This window comes from Natator depressus, chromosome 4 (genome assembly GCF_965152275.1).
Source record: "Natator depressus isolate rNatDep1 chromosome 4, rNatDep2.hap1, whole genome shotgun sequence".
Classification (NCBI taxonomy): domain Eukaryota; kingdom Metazoa; phylum Chordata; order Testudines; family Cheloniidae; genus Natator; species Natator depressus.
In genome coordinates, this window is record NC_134237.1 from 35,029,816 (window position 1) to 35,045,991 (window position 16,176).

Consider the following 16,176-nt stretch of genomic DNA (forward strand, 5'->3'; position numbering starts at 1 on the left):
TTACATGTTTTATTATGTCAGGGTTTGTGTTACAACATGATGTAATATAGTCAAGGGGATAACAAAGTTTTGGTCTTGTTTGTGTAGATGAAATCAAACTGTATTAGACTCTGGTATTTTCAGATAAGTAAATCAAATTACTTGCCTGATTTGCGTCAGTCTTAAAAAATAAATGATCTGACCTGTGACTAAGCATGAAAATTCTCAGGGGAAAATAAAGAACTGTGAAAATATGAATTATAATAGAAAGTCACTCCCCATCTTAACTGTGGAGTCACACCATGACTAGAGAATAAACAGGGTAGACATAACATTTTACAAAATGTTACACAAAAATATTACTATGTTTTGGCTTACTTTAGGAAATTATGGAAATATTCTGTTGCTGGTCTAGTCACCTCTATGTTGTAAGTCTATGTTTCAAAGTACATTCTTGACAGATGTGCAAAATATCTTTTGCTGGCTTATTGCATTATTTTTAATGTAACATTATTGCTTAAACATTTCAATTCTTATTACCAAAATGTTGTTTCATGCTACTGAGTGGAGGCACTTTTCAGAGATCAACCAATAAGCAAATATTCTTGTAAAATTAATTTTGGTAGTCTGAATAATTTTCTGTGGAAATGTTAAGTGGGAATACCAAACTTGGGGTGAAAAGGTTTTGTTTGGACCACACATGGTCTTATCAACCTAGGTGCTGGGGGGGGGTTTAAGATTCAGCCTTGCAGCTGGAGAGTTAAAAGTAGTGCCTAATTCTTGCATAGAAACATTTTTACTTGAAGTAAGTACCTGCTGTGAATGAAATTGACTAGGAATGAGTGATACCAGTTAATTTCCCTCACAGCAAGTTTCACAGGTAAGGTATTTGATTGAAAGAGTGTGTGTGACTCTTCCTTCTTCGGCTGCTGGTGTCAGTTTTCAGGCGGAGATCATTTGGTATAGGAGAAAAGGAACTCCAGTATCCACCGTAGTGTTCCATGTACTGATTTCCTAACTTGTTCACCATTCTTGAGCTTTTTCTTTTCATTTTCCACAGTCCTAACCTTAAATAAAATATTTAGGTGTGGAAGTAAATATATTTTTGTTGGACTAACATATGAAATGGAAATACTATTGCATTACATAATTCTTCTTCTGCTGTCGTCCCTCCTAATGACTGTAAAGAACATCAACAAGGGTTAGCTGTTGTGTGGATTCATAATAGATGTAGCCTGAGCTTGGGTTCTTGGGAAACATACAACTCTGAGGTAAATTATATAGTTCTCGATCTAGTAAAAATTGACTGTTCATAGATTTTCTTCTGAAAACTCAATCAATGTTAGCCAGAAATTATTTGACGTCAGATTCGTTTATTAATGTAATAAAGTTCCACTTTCACTTCCTTGTAACTGACTTTGGAGAATATTTCCCAAGCCATTTCTCCTTTGTGTACACCTTGGATTTTCAAAGGACAGTATTTGAAAATACTGCAGTTTATTTTTGTTCTGGCTAACCTGTCTGAGTTCTCTTTTGTGCCACAGGATGCTCTGGCAATGATAGCTGATGTTGCTTATGTTGACATGCTGGAAGGAGATACAGAGTGTCATGTTCGGTTTAAAACTCCTGAAGATGCACAGGTTGTAGTGAAAGCACATAAAGAAATTCAGATTAAAAACAACTGGAAACTCGAGGTTCTAACTGGTAAGAGGTTTATTAAAATATATGCATGAGAGACAGCTCCTAGGAGCCAAGAGCAGGACTGTTGCTGCATTTTAACTGTATTGCTGATATTCAGTTAAGATACTTTTCTGCATCGTTTATAAATTACAGAATCAATATTTTTGTTTTATATCATTATTTCTTCTTGTTGCTATTCTCCCTTTTCTACAAAAACTAAAGCTTCGAAACCTCAAACATAGTATGTCACTTTTTCTTTAGTCTGAGTAAAATGTGTTGGTATTTTAAATTGGTTGCCTTAACCAGACCACTTAACATTATTCTTACAAGAGTGGTCATTTGACTTTACATAACTTCAACTGGCAGATCACTTTTTGGTTTCAGTGACAATGGACAATTGTCACTGCGGTGAACCATATTCCTATTCCACTCTTCAGCCTCATAATTACAACGTGATGGTGAAATGCAAGAGTGTGTCCCTAAGACATTTGGAATAATGAGTTTTATGGAAATTTTTTACTAGACTTGCTGATGACTATACAGGTATAGTTAAAGTAATAAAACTGTCTTAGTTTGGATGCAGTTATACTGGTATAAAGATGTACTATAGCATATTGCAGTTAGGGAAGTGGAGCAGACGTATGTTAGTGCTATACCTCTCTCTGCTAGACAGAAGAGCCCATTATTAAAGATTTGTTCCCGCATGTAGATACTTACAGACTGTAATCGAGTCACCCCTTAACCATCTCTTCATTAAAGACAAACAGATTGAGCTCCTTGATCTATCACTGTAAGGCAGGCGTAGCTATGCTGATGTAAGTTCCCGGAGTAGACCAGACCTAAGAGCAGAGGTGGGCAAATTACGGCCCACGGACCACATCTGGCCCGAGGGACCTTCTTGCCTGGTCCTTGAGCTCCCGGCCGGAGCTCTAGCCCCCGGCCCCTCCTCTCCCCTGCTGTCCCCCTTTCTTCGCCGCCATGTGGGCAGCGTGGCTGGCTTCTGCTGCTCTGAGCATCATGGTAAGGGACGGAGAGTGAGGGGGTTGGATAAGGGGCAGGAGGTTCTGGGGGGCAGTCAGAGGACAGGGAGCAGGGGGCGGTTGGATGGGGCAGAGGTTCTGGGGGTGAGGGGGTTGCATACGGGGCAGGGAGTCCCGGGGGACAGTCAGGGGGCAGTTGGATGGGGCGGAGGTTTGGGGGCGGTCAGGCGACAGAGAACAGCAGGGGAGGTTGGATAGGCATGGGAGTCCCGGGGGGGCCTGTCAGGGTGTGGGGTGTGGATAGAGGTCAGGGGACAGGAAGTGGGGGGGGGGTGGCGGTCCCAGGAGGGGGCAGTCAGGGGAAAAGGAGCCAGGGGGGGTTGGATGGGTCGGGAGTTCTGAGGGGGGGCGGGAAGCGGGAGGAGGCGGATAGGGGGCAGGGGGCCAGGCTGTGTGGGAACGCACAGCGTTACAGTTGCGCAATCCCGATGTGGCCCTTGGGCCAAAAAGTTTGCCCATCCCTGCCTAAGAGCCATAATGTAAGCGTTTATTTGTTATGTTAATTCTTAAGCAGAGTTCAGTTGGAAGTTTGTGATCTCCTGAAGGCAGCAATATTTCATTTTGCGATGAAGCCTTGCCTTTAAACTGTTCCAGTTCTGAGATCCAAAGACAATCTGAAGAAATACAGCATTTAGTTTTCAAGTTATAATTTTACTATTCTTTATTTTTACTCTGTTTTTTGCCTTCAGTATTTTAGCATTGTCAAGTAAGACTAGAGTATTACAGTTGGGGTTGATGGACCTTGGCTTTGCGGGGGAGACTCTTACTTTACCATAGATCCCTTTCTGGGTTTGTAGTGCTCTCCAAGTCATGGCTTAGGATTTTTTTTAAAAATCAGCTAATTGAAATGAAAATAAGTAACTTTTAACCATCAAAAAATTTCCCAGACTTGACCTCAAAACAAAGATGATTTTTGGGGAGCAAATTTTCTCTGTTTTTTTCCCCTGGGCCTTCTTCCCCCACATAAAAATATTCTTTTAGATTAACAAAAAGTCAGTGGTTGAAGATTTATATGTATGCCTAATTGTGTATTTAAAACTACCTTTATTGCAGTAAGCAAGCTTCCATTTTAAAACAAGGTTTTCCCCCTCTCCTAATGAAAAGCGATTAACCTGTTCTTACACAGAAGTTCCTTCCGTACTGAGAACTGAAGTGCCAGGTTTCATCCACAAATATTGTTCACACGGTTATACATATTCAAATAAGTTGACCTGGCCATGACAGATGAAATGCTGCATTCTTTATATTGGATAACCTTATTAATACACTATCGCTTCATGTGTATGTCAAGGTGATCATGAACAGCGGTACTGGCAGAAAATTTTGGTGGACAGACAAGCTAAACTTAACCAACCTAGAGAAAAGAAGCGAGGCACAGAGAAGGTAAAATAAGTTTGAATAGTGGATTGTCTGAATTTATGTTTATTTTTGTGCAACAGTGATTGAAATATGATTTCTGTGATCAAAAGCCTGGGTGGAAGGGAAATATCTGTATTTTTCCTAAACTTTGTGATCTTCCACTCCACTTTCATCTCTTATCTAATCCTGGTTACTTGGGAGTAGATTTTACAGTCAAATGCAGCAGCAAAGTAGGGAGCACTTGGTTACTGCAGGGTCCGGTCCAGTTGCTACACATAGAAAATAAAAATGAATGATTTGCCCACCTAGACATTGGTGTTCTGAAGCAGTCACTGCTAATGAGTGTTGTGTTTGCATGTAGTTAAAGAATTCTGATTTATGGTTCTAAGAGGTAAGACAGCTTTACATTTAATGGAATAAACTGATTGGTCTGAATAGTATTTTAAAGCTGCAAAACAATGCATTTCAAATGGAATTTAAAAGGATTTATTTGCTCTTCCATGATAAAGTTAAGGGGTCTGATTATACTAGCATTGCCAACTCCTGTGGTTTTTATCAGGAGTCTTTCAATATTTGGTGTTTTCCTTAAACCCCTAGCTCATGGTGTCAGGCAATTGCATGAGAATCTCGGCTTTTATTTACAAGTAAGCTCACAGCCCTCATGGTTGTTGAGAAAACATGAACCCTTAAAGTCTCAAAAAGCAGATGGTAAAAAAAAAAAATCAAAAACTTTATTTTTTTAAATTATTATTATAATTTGAAGCTTGACTCCATTTTTAAGACTGAACAGTTTGGATTGCATACACCATGTTGGAGACCAGCGCATGAGGAATACTCCCTGCTACATCTGTGCTCTTGTATGTGCACAAACTCACACATTTACTGTCTATGGATGAGATTCTGTGCTACACCAGAACTTACAGCAACAGGGCATGGGGGTGGGGGGGCGTGTTCGGAACCCTCACAATTCTGTGCTGCTCCGAGGGCCAGAGTGGTCCCAGTGGAACCTAGGCTCTGCCCATAATAGCTGTTCTTGCATAGCCCCCTAGTGCAGACACAGCATATGCCGACAGGAGGACTTCTGTCAGCATAGTAATACAGTACCATCTTCCTGAACAATATTAGCTATGCGTACAGAAGCCCTCTTCTGTCTGCATAGCTGTGTCTATATTGGGGGTTTTGCCAGCACAGGTATATAGCCCAGGGCACGGCACAGCTAGATAGCCCAGCCCTAATGCCAGGTCTACTTTACAAGCATCTGCCACAGTCCAGTATTGCCAACCCCAAATGTTGAAAAAGTCATGAGTCAAGCTCACCAAAAATCATGAGATTATGTAAAAATAATAGATTTGGTCTTTTTTATTTGTCTTCTGCTTTTTGAGTCTTTAGGATGCACTGGGGTCACATTTTGAAGCTTTTTCCACAGCCACAAGGTCTAGAAACTTACTTTTTCTTTAAGAATGAAGGATGAAATCATCACATATCCACTTGACTCCAGTAGCTGGGGTTTTAAGAAAAACAATGATTATCATGAGAGTTGGCAACACAGTGATCTGGCAGAGGTGGGAAGAACTGTGTTCCCTGAGTGATATAGCTGTGCTGACAAAAGCCCTTTAGTGTAGACACAGTTATATTGGCAAAATTGCACTTTTGCTGGTATAGTTTTTCGTTTGCAGAAGCCGGTATAAGTTGTACTGGCAAAAGTTGAATCCATACGAGGAGTGCTTTGCTGCTATAATGTAATAGTATAACTATATTGGAAAAGCACTCCAAGTGTGCACCTGGGATAAGTTGCTGCCCAGAATATTTGTAGAACTGTGCACTGGGGCTCCACCTAAAACTCTCCTCCCACCCTGTTGTACCCCTTAAACCCCTGTTTGTTAAGGGGTTCTTAGAAGACAGCTTGTAGCTGTCATCTTCAGTTCCTGCCCTGGGGAATTTCTCCTTTGCCTAGATCTGGGGCTTTTAGAGCCCCTTTATACCACTCTGTCCCCTTTATCTGGTGTACAAGGGCTGGAGAAGGGGTGAAAATCTCCCCTTACGTCTCTTTTGTCTTGATCACCATATATCCACTGCAAGTAAAGTCTTGTGTTTGAATTTTAAAACAACCCTTTTGTTTTCACTTGTAAAACTGGAAAATCATCTGGTTTTCTTTACCAGTCTTAGTTTCCCAGTTGCATATATAGATGAAAAGGAAAAATCTCATCTGGCTGTATTGCTGCTTGCTTCTTCAGGTAAAAATGCTATTAGAAGCAGTATTTTTTACATATAATTAATTACTGATGTTCTCTGAGCTCTCACATAGATAAAACCACCATGCAGGGATTTGTTGTTGCCATTTTTGGTTAAATGATAGATTTTTATTTTTATTTTTTAAATCAAGGGTTTGATTTGACTTCAGCTGGGGTTGTGGAAACTCAGCACCCAAGTTTCTAGCACTTCTTGTTGTGAAGATAGTACAGTATTTGCTGTGCAAATTGATGTAAGGTAGCCTGTAATGTGTAACTCATCTAGGATTGCAAAAATAAACTCTCAGTTCTGCCTAACAATAACAGCAGCAAAAGGTGCAAACTCTCACTCCTCCCCCTCTCCCATCACCTTTCAACCCGGAGAGGTGTTAGCTTCAAAGCCTAGTCAGGTCTATTTAAATGCTAACATTAGTAAGCAAGGCTTTTTGAGAGGAATGATTAACGGAAGTCAAATAAGTTTAACTCTTTCACTGCTCTTTGATAGTCTGTGTTCCAACTGCAATTTTCAACAACTCTAATATCTGTTTTTTGCCATGCTCATCATTGTTCATTTATAACTGTCAAACCTTTGTTAAAGATCCTTCAGAATTAGTTATGTTTTTTTTCTTTAAAGTCACAATTTAGGAAAGCAAGAAAATTATGGTAGTAAAAACTTTCATAATTAAGGCTGTACAGTTCAAGACATTACAGTTAAGAACTAATATTGGGAATGGGCAACAGGGGATGGATCACTCGATTACCTGCTCTGTTTATTCCCTCTGGGGCACCTGGCATTGGCCACTGTTGGAAGACAGGATACTGGGCTAGATGGCCATTCTTATGTTCTTAGCATTAAAGGGATTTAAAATCCTGTTTCTTTTGTAATTTACACATACAAAATTACTCTTTGAAGATGTTTGTAAAGCACTTTACAGATAAGTGTTAAACGTGAATCTTATATACAAATACATGCACTTTATATAGTCTGCATAGGATCATAATTCTAGTTGGAAACTCATCTATCATAAAATCAAAATTATCTTCCAATTATATGAATGAATCTGAGGATGACACATTGAATACTTAGAGTAACAGCCATGTTAGTCTGTATTCAGAAAAAGAAAAGGAGTACTTCCGATGAAGTGAGCTGTAGCTCACGAAAGCTTATGCTCAAATAAATTGGTTAGTCTCTAAGGTGCCACAAGTACTCCTTTTCTTTTTACATTGAATACTGAAGGTCAGGATATATTGACGAGTATTTGTCAGACTTACCTGGTACTTGGCTCTTCTCTAAAGAATTATGCAGTGTTTTTGTTCGCTCTACGGTCCAGCTTAGGCTCTGCCTACATTACATAAATTTGCCCCAGTGTAATGTTTGAGCACTGATGTAAAGTGGGGCTTACAAAGCACTACCATCAATTCAGAACAGGGCTGTGTGCTCATGTGGTTTCTACTGCAGTACAAGCATTTGGTGCAAGCACAACAGTGTGAACATGCACAATTGTTTAGTTTAACAATTTTATATTCATATAAGCAATACAGGTGCAACTTTAAATATAGGTAAGGCTTTACAGTGGTGCCCCAAAGTTAGCTGCATTGGTGTAAGCCCTGCTCTATGTATGTGCAGTGTATCTACATTAGGGAGTTAGGCTAGGATAACTGCATCAGTGTCTTTAAAGTGGTGCAAGTTTCCCTAGTATAGGCTGGGTTTTATTCACAAGAACCTCTGTCTTCCTACACACTTTCTACTTAGACTTGAAAGAAATTGAGGTACTTTTGTCGGTTTCTTGTTTCTTTGCATTTTCTCTGCTTCCTTTCCTATAGTTCATCCCACAGATCTGCTATGACATGACATCTGGATTGTGTTCTGGAGGATAGTGAGGGTGCCATGGAGTGAGTTTATACTTCTGCTATTGCAGTACACAGGGCCTATCTACATACAGACTTGCACAGATTTAGTTAAATCAGTGCATGCCCCAGTATGGATACTAAATGGCATATATCAATTTTGACTCAATATCCTCCAGAACACAAGCAAGATGTCACGTTTGTGTGGACAAGACTGCAGTTTTTTAAAGTCGGTGATTTGAGATAATTGATAAGATTCTGTGTCTTGGGGTGAATCTCAGCAGAACTTGTCATCTGTCTTTTGCAGATTTATTGAGGCCCTAAATGTGTACAGTGTATATATGTAAGATTACTTTAAAAAAAAAAAAGTACATTTCTTGAAGGGAAAAAAAAAAACCAGTTGCATAGATGTGAGTCACCATGGATCCAGTGATGGCAGAAATTTCCTGAAATTCTCACTTTCGTTTAAAATAAACAGACTTTGTGGTGTCCCATTTAATTTCTTCAGAATGGGGACAAAAAAAGCTGAATCTGCAAGTTGTTAACTTAACTAGTAGTGCAGTTTGCTTCCCACAAGGGTAACACATGAATATTTTTGCATTTCATATTACTTTGGACTGAGAGCTTTTCCCAGCTATTGTTCTTAATCTCCAAGGAGTGAGGGGAGGTTTGCTGTTGAGTTATGTAGTGTGTGCTGTGGTTAGAATAAAGGGAGAGGGGTTGAGAGTATATGAGTAGAAATGGAAGAAAATTTGCAGCACATATGTTAATTGTGGTTTGAAAAACTGAAGACCTCTCTTGGACTGGCATAATATTTTGAGCCTGTGTTGAAGAAGAAAGAGGGCCCTCTGGTCAGCGGCTGGACAGTGGGTGATAGAATTGCTTTTGTAGTGGGAGAGTTCCCTGTGGCAAAACAATATCCAATATTTTTTATTATTATTATTATTTTTAAGATTCCAAGTTGTCCCAGTGTCTTCATGGTGAGGTCTGTGTGCTGCTGTGCAAGAGACTAGGTGTTGATTTCCTGGCTAGGCTATCGAGGGCTGGGAGTGCGGAGGATATAGCATGCTCAATCTGTAGGGGAGCCACTGCCTCACATTCATTACTCTGCCCCAACTCTTGTGGCTCAGCTACCAATGAGGGTAGAGCTCCAACAATGGTGCTGTCTATCCTCCCTCTGCAAAGGTGGTAAGATAAGTTACCATGACAGAGAATCTCAAGGTTAGGGGAAAGGTGCAAGGCCCTTTGGTCAATGATGCAAATAGTTGTTAGGCAGGTCTTCTGTTAATGCCAGTTAAAATGGGACTCCTTCCCTGGGAATGTTCAGGGTTTTTTTTTTGTTTGTTTGTTTTTTTAATTATTATACTATATATAATGTAATATCCTTTTTAAAATTATACAGGCAGCCTTGGATTTTGAGGTTTGTTTGATTCACAGTTTTTAAAAGCTATAAATGCTTTATTTCTAAAATGTACAATCCTGTCACATTGAAGGGTTGAGAGAAATTGTCAGTAATACCACAATTTAACATTTATAATTTCAGGTTTCAGAGTAGCAGCTGTGTTAGTCTGTATTCGCAAAAGAAAAGGAGTACTTGTGGCACCTTAGAGACTAACAAATTTATTTGAGCATAAGCTTTCATGAGCTACAGCTCACTTCATCGGATGCTCACGAAAGCTTATGCTCAAATAAATTTGTTAGCCTCTAAGGTGCCACAAGTACTCCTTTTCATTTATAATTTCATACACCTTACAAATATTAACTAATCCTCAGCCCCTATCTTATCAGGGTACTATCTCCATTTTACAGATAAGGAAACTGAAACACAGAGAGGTCATTGATAGAGCTGGCATTTGAACTCGGGATTCTTCTACCCAAGCTCATTCCTGTGGCCAGTACTGTTTACATTCAGATGAGTAGTTATCTCAATCTAGAGGATGGGCCTCCTTCTGCATTTCAGTCTTTTGTCTCTCCAGAACCTGACTCTAGAAAATGACATAGCATTCCTGACAAATTTATTTCTTTAAGGTTTGATCCTGCTATAGTTAAGTAAGTAAGAGTTTGAAGCCTCAAAGAACTAGTCCATTTAAAAATGGCTACGAAGGTCGTGTTTGAGGTCTTTCCTCCCTCTCTCCCTTCCCCCACTTTTGATGGGACACTGGGATGGAATGTTGAAGGAATGTTAAAGACACTAATCTGTCCAGAAATTAAGGGAAAACTTTGTGCTATTTGTGTACTTTGTGATGCTACTGAGCAAAATAATATCAGGAGCCTCTTCATTTTTGCAAAAAGAAAAGGAGTACTTGTGGCACCTTAGAGACTAACAAATTTGTTTGAGCATAAGCTTTCATGAGCTACAGCTCATTTCATTGGGTGCAACTATCAGAGAACTGTGCTCTGTGCATGTTGGTTCAACTGTTCAAAGATTAGTTATCTTCTGTGAGACCTGCTAGCATGATTATGACTTTGATATAAACCTGTAATCTGAATGCAATTTTTCTTTCACCTTTACTTAAATGTTATCGGGTTTTTTTGTTTTTTTGTAGCTGATTGCCAAAGCTGAAAGAATGAGACTTGCAAAGACACAAGAGACAAGTAAACACATCCGCTTCTCTGAAGATGACTGACCCAAAATTGATTTTATTCTATAAAAGGATATTTAAAATAGTCACTGGATATTTTAACTAAACCATAAACTGTTCTTATGAAGAAGTCAAAAACAGTCCATTTGCTTCATAATTCTTCAGTGTGCAATTTTATTCCAAATCCCATTTTTAAATATGCTGAGTGTTTGCTGCTCCTGAGCCTGTAGGTAAAGCTTTCTGGGAAAATGTATCGAACAAGGTCTTGCTTTGTTTTACATTTAGTTTTTACTTCTGATGAATTTTTGTATATTGCAGTTTTATAAACTGAATTACAGAAAAGACCAAATAAAACATTTTAGAAATTGACCATATTAATTTGACTTTTGTTTTAAAAAGGTCAGCAAAGAGTAATGTGAATAATAAAGCTAATTTATGTTAAATAAATTGAGGTCTCTGCTTCCTCCATCAAACTGTGGAGGAAAAAAAGTAGAAAGATTGAAATTATAGTAAAAACTGGATAATTATATCATCTAAAATCATATTTAAATACTTTAGGGCTGTCAGAATATTGGATTGTCACAGAGATAGTGGGCAGGCTGAAAAGAAACCTACTGAATATGCCAAAAATTAACTTAACACCTCCTTCCTTAAAAAGATCTTCTTTGGAACAAGTTTTGCAAGCATATCTGTGAGGAAGGTAAATAAGAAAACATTTACATTTGTTATTTGAGAATTCTAGTTCCATAAGTAATTCCTATTTATAGCTAAAAATTTATATATTGTCCAATTTATGAGTTAAAGATGCAATCTAGTGCACTTAAATATTTCACATTGCATTGTAGTTGACAGTATGAAATATTTTATAGCATAATTTTATTTCTGCAGCTTGAGCTGTGGGTTTTGGTTTTGGACAGAATAATGGTTAAACGTATGAATGATCAGCCCTACTCTTTGAAATTATCTCTCCATTAATGTAAAGAGAAGTTCACACCTTTGTTTGTGCTTTATTGTTGTCTGATTGCAGAGCAAATAAGACACTAACTCATTGATCTATAAAGTATGAACACTGCTAGTTGCAATCAGAAGGGTGAACAACTTTTTTTAAAAATAGATATTCCTAAAATATCAGCATAATCTATTTAAATAAACTAAGCCAGTGAAACGCATCGATTTTCTGTGCCCAAAAATTGTTTTGCTGGCAAATTACAGGAGCAGTGTAAGTGTTTGTACTAGCCACACACACTGTGCTGGTGATATCAGTATATTTCTACTGTATGTAGCAATGATAGTTCACGGTGCAACACCAAGCCACACAATTCTGCCATTATTGACAGCCAGTGTTACACAGCCATGGATAAGAAGGAACCCAATAAGAGAAGAGCATGGGGAAAATACTAGAAAAGGAGGTAATACAGAATTTACCAATCGGGGGGTTTCAGAGAGGAATGAAGCAGAGCAATAGAAGCAAGGAAAGTTTCCTGAACATAGAACGCCACAATTTACTTTTTCATTGCATGCTTCCTGTGGCGTCCTCTAATGTGGCATACTTGCTCCAGGAGCAGTGCTGGCCTGGTAGGCTCAGGCAACTGTGTTTTTGTTTGGTTGGTTTTTTTCCCTCAAGTCAGGTTTTATTCATATAAATATTAAGGTAGAACAGGAGGGTCAGTGCCACACAGGAAGTTCCCAGTATCCTCTCGGTCCTGCTGCTATTTTGCATCTCCTTTCTTGTCTCCTGCTTCTAGTTTCAGGGTCTCTGGAGCTGTGCGATAGGCAGGAAATGTCTCCCAGGGACTATTCAGATCGAATTTGCGGAACTCCTGAACCAGCTCCACAGGCTCTGCCACCACCCGTTTCACCTCATCATCGTACCACACCTCTGCATATCAGGAGAGTGGAAAGTCCTTCCGAAGTGGATGGCCCTAAAACCCGTAGTCTGTTAGGATTCGCCTCAGGTCAGGGTGGTTGGCAAAGAAGACTCCATACATGTCCCAAATCTCTCTTTCTTTCATACCAGTTTGCTGCCTGGTGCACTGACACTGCTGATCAACAGGTGTCGGCTCATCTGTGTACGTCTTCACACGGATCCGAGAATTGAAGCGCAGAGACAGGAGATTATAAACAATCTCAAAACGATATTGTCAGATTGGGACATCAATAGCAGTCAAATCAGCCAGGGATTTAAATTGGGCATTGGTGTGATTGCGAAGAAAAGTCAGAATTGGAACAACCCCATCAGGAGGGATAAATATCTCCAATTCATTGAAACAGGTCACCTGGACTTGCTGGATATACTTGGGCAGAATTTCAGCCACATACTCTCCAAAAGCACATAGCTGGTTCTGGGCCATTTCATGCTTTGGTCGAACAGTGGGATGGGTCTCTGTTGTGGAGCTCCTTTCAAAACGAGCTTGCAACAGCACTGCAGGGCATGCAGCAGCTCTAAGGCCAGCCCCAGCACTGCTGCCAACATCCTGCCCCGGGCAGCGAGCCGGGGACACAGACAGACAAGTCATTGGCACAAGCTTCTGTCCTTTGCTCCCACACCATTCAGCTCAGCCACAAGAGTGAGTACATGCCTCAGAGCCAGCGTGGATGTGGCCACACCCCAAGCAGTATTTAGATATAGCTATCTGGGGAATAAGTGGGGAGAGTGGAGAGGGAGCAAAAATTAGGAGATCAAAAAAGATTTAAATTAGTTACCAAAAATATGCAGGAAAAAATATAAGATAAGTGAAAAATTGAGACTAGAGAGAGAAAATGGACAGAGAGAAGAGACCATTACTAGTGGTTCGAGGCTATTGCACAGGGGGATATAAGGAGATGTGCTAAGAACCACTGTGTTTTAAATCCTCCTCACACAAAATCAGATCAGCCTCTGAGTTTCACCAATATTCAGAAGTTCTCTTATTTGCAGCTTTCAGACTATTAAAAATCCTAACAAACATATAAAATGTTTAATTTTCTGCCTGGTAACACATTTCATTATAAAGCAGGGATATTCTTTCCTTTCACTGAACCTTCCATGTCGGGGATCAGCAACCTTTCAGAAGTAGTGTGCCGTCTTCATTTATTCACTCTAATTTAAGGTTTCGTATGCCAGTAATACATTTTAATGTTTTTAGAAGGTCTCTTTCTTTACGTCTATAATATGTAACTAAACTATTGTTGTTTGTAAAGTAAATAAGGTTTTTAAAATGTTAAGAAGCCTCATTTAAAATTAAATTAAAATGCAGAGCCCCCCGGACCGGTGGCCAGGACCCGGGCAGTGTGAGTGCCACTGAAAATCAGTTCGCGTGCCGCCTTTGGCACACGTGCCATAGGTTGCCTACCCCTGTTCCATGTTTTGCACAGGGCTGAGATGGCGATGGTCTGTAAAATAAATCATGTACCCATCTTTAGTGCCACTGATTTTTTTTTTTTTTTTTTTACAAGTGGAACCTTCCCTACCCCTTAGTTCCTCTACATTTTTACATTAGACTAAGCGCTTAAACAAGGAGTAGTGTTTTTTCATTTTCTTTATTTAGAGTCCTGCTTATGTATATCATATGCCTTTGTTGAGCTCCTAGCCCCATTGAAATCAATGTCAAAACTCCCATTGACACTGACTTCAGTGAGGGGTTGGGGTGGTGTCAGGATTCCATCACATGCTCTTTTTCTGAAGAAATAAACAGGACTTTTGCCACTGACTACAAAGGACCAGGGCTCATATGCACAGACCAAGTGTTAGCCATCTGCTCTTCCATGGGAAGAGTGGATGTAAGTTTGTCAGAATGGCTTACATATTTTTTTAAGATTAAATTTTATAATAGTTACTCCATTTGTTCTTGTGCCTTGCCACTTCAATAAGAGGATTCTGTCAGAGATATATTTAGCAAGACTATCCCCAAACAAAGATGTAGCCCTCCTTTCACCTTTTTGTCTTACCGGGGAGTGTACTGTCTAAGTCCTATCCTACCCAAGGTTGTTTTGGTTTTTTGGTGGAGAATATTACCATCTAGATAGAACTTCCATGTTCTCACACAATGCCTTTTATTATTTAGAATAATTTGTTCATGGTTCAGCCACACATGGGGCAACTCTAAATTGTGGGGTCGGGTGTTTTCATTTGGGTTTTTTGGAGCTAAAAAACACTGCCAGTCCATTTTTCAAAAATAATACAACTTGACTCAGAAAAAGAGAAGTCACTGATGCTTCATGCTGCAAAGTAATCCTTGATCTTTGGTTATTTAACATTTTGTTGAGTCCCCCATCTCCTAGAGTATGTGCTTTTTAGAAGAACATAGTAGTTCCGTGTTGTGCCTGGAGCAAAATCTTTAATGGAAACAGCTCTTCTTAGTTCATGACCTTAGTAGGCTTAGGAACCTCTTTCCTTTTACATGCTCTTTACAAGGCAGAAATAGGACAGTAAGGGCATGTCTACACTAAATCATCCACCAAGCGCTCTCCAGTTGACTCCAGTACTCCACCGGAGCGAGAAGCATAGGCGGAGTCGACGGGGGAGTGTCAGCAGTCGACCTACCAGAGTGAAAACTCTGCGGTAAGGAGATCTAAGTATGTCAACTTCAGCTACGTTATTCACATAGCTGAAGTTGCGTAACTTAGATCGACAACCCCCCCTAGTGTAGACCAGGCCTATGTATGAGTTAACTGAGGCCACTGAGCACTATCAAAATACAAGCGTTATTAATCACTTGGTTCTTTACTCAGAAAGAATTAAAGGATGGTAAAAATATGAGTTATCCAACTATGAAACAATTGGATAGTCTTGAATTAAGAGCTTGGATCTTGGAGTCTCTGATGCCTTATGGAGGATTTCTTACAAGCCATCTTCTCTAGGTACCAATCCCTTTCAGACAGTTCAGATTCAACAGACTTCAGCATGGAGGTGGGTTTTCCAGCTACACCATTTGTGGCTGGGGAGCATACTTTTTCGGAAGGCTTCCCTGTGTCTGGAGCTGTTCAAACCTCCCACGTCAGGACTCCTAGGCACTGTCTGGAAATGCTTTGGGAGCATAGTGGAAAAGGTCCTGCACACAAAGCAATTCTTTGCTGAGTAGCCTTCTCCCTAACAAAGATGGTTAATCATGTTTATTAAAGTAGTGCCTGGAGATCAACCAAGATTAGGGCCCTATTGTGCTGGACGCTGCACAAACAGAGCAATAGGTGGTCCCTTCCTCAAAGAGTTCATATTCTAAATAGACAATATAGTCAAAATATAGGGAAAGGGGTAGAACAGGCAAAGCAGAGCAACCAGTGTGATGGCAACAAACAGCATGTTCATTTTGCAATTTCTTGGTGGGATGGGGAGGTATGTGGAGTAAGGCTGAGGTTAAGAGACTGGAAGGGGTTGTTAGAGCAAACAGCTAATCAGCAGAGGGGAAAGTCCAGTCAAAACTAGCAAATACTATCCATGTCTGTTGGTCTCTGCATAAACCACTTCTGCAGCTGCTCTGCTGG

At 39.8% G+C, this 16,176-nt stretch overlaps 1 protein-coding gene and 1 pseudogene across 2 annotated transcripts in view; one reads left to right on the plus strand and one right to left on the minus strand.

The window, feature by feature from the left end:
• LARP7 (La ribonucleoprotein 7, transcriptional regulator) overlaps nt 1-10,970 on the plus strand; it is a 36,122-nt gene extending 25,152 nt beyond the window's left edge. For both annotated transcript variants that reach the window (XM_074950754.1, XM_074950753.1), the window contains 3 exons: nt 1,524-1,683; nt 3,991-4,082; nt 10,681-10,970. In XM_074950754.1, the coding sequence (XP_074806855.1) occupies nt 1,524-1,683; nt 3,991-4,082; nt 10,681-10,761 (333 nt within the window). In that variant the 3' untranslated portion in view covers nt 10,762-10,970. The remainder of the gene's footprint in view (nt 1-1,523; nt 1,684-3,990; nt 4,083-10,680) is intronic.
• A 1,455-nt stretch (nt 10,971-12,425) lies between these two features.
• On the minus strand, nt 12,426-13,232 carry LOC141986199 (NADH dehydrogenase [ubiquinone] iron-sulfur protein 3, mitochondrial-like; annotated as a pseudogene).
• Nucleotides 13,233-16,176: the final 2,944 nt, after the last annotated feature.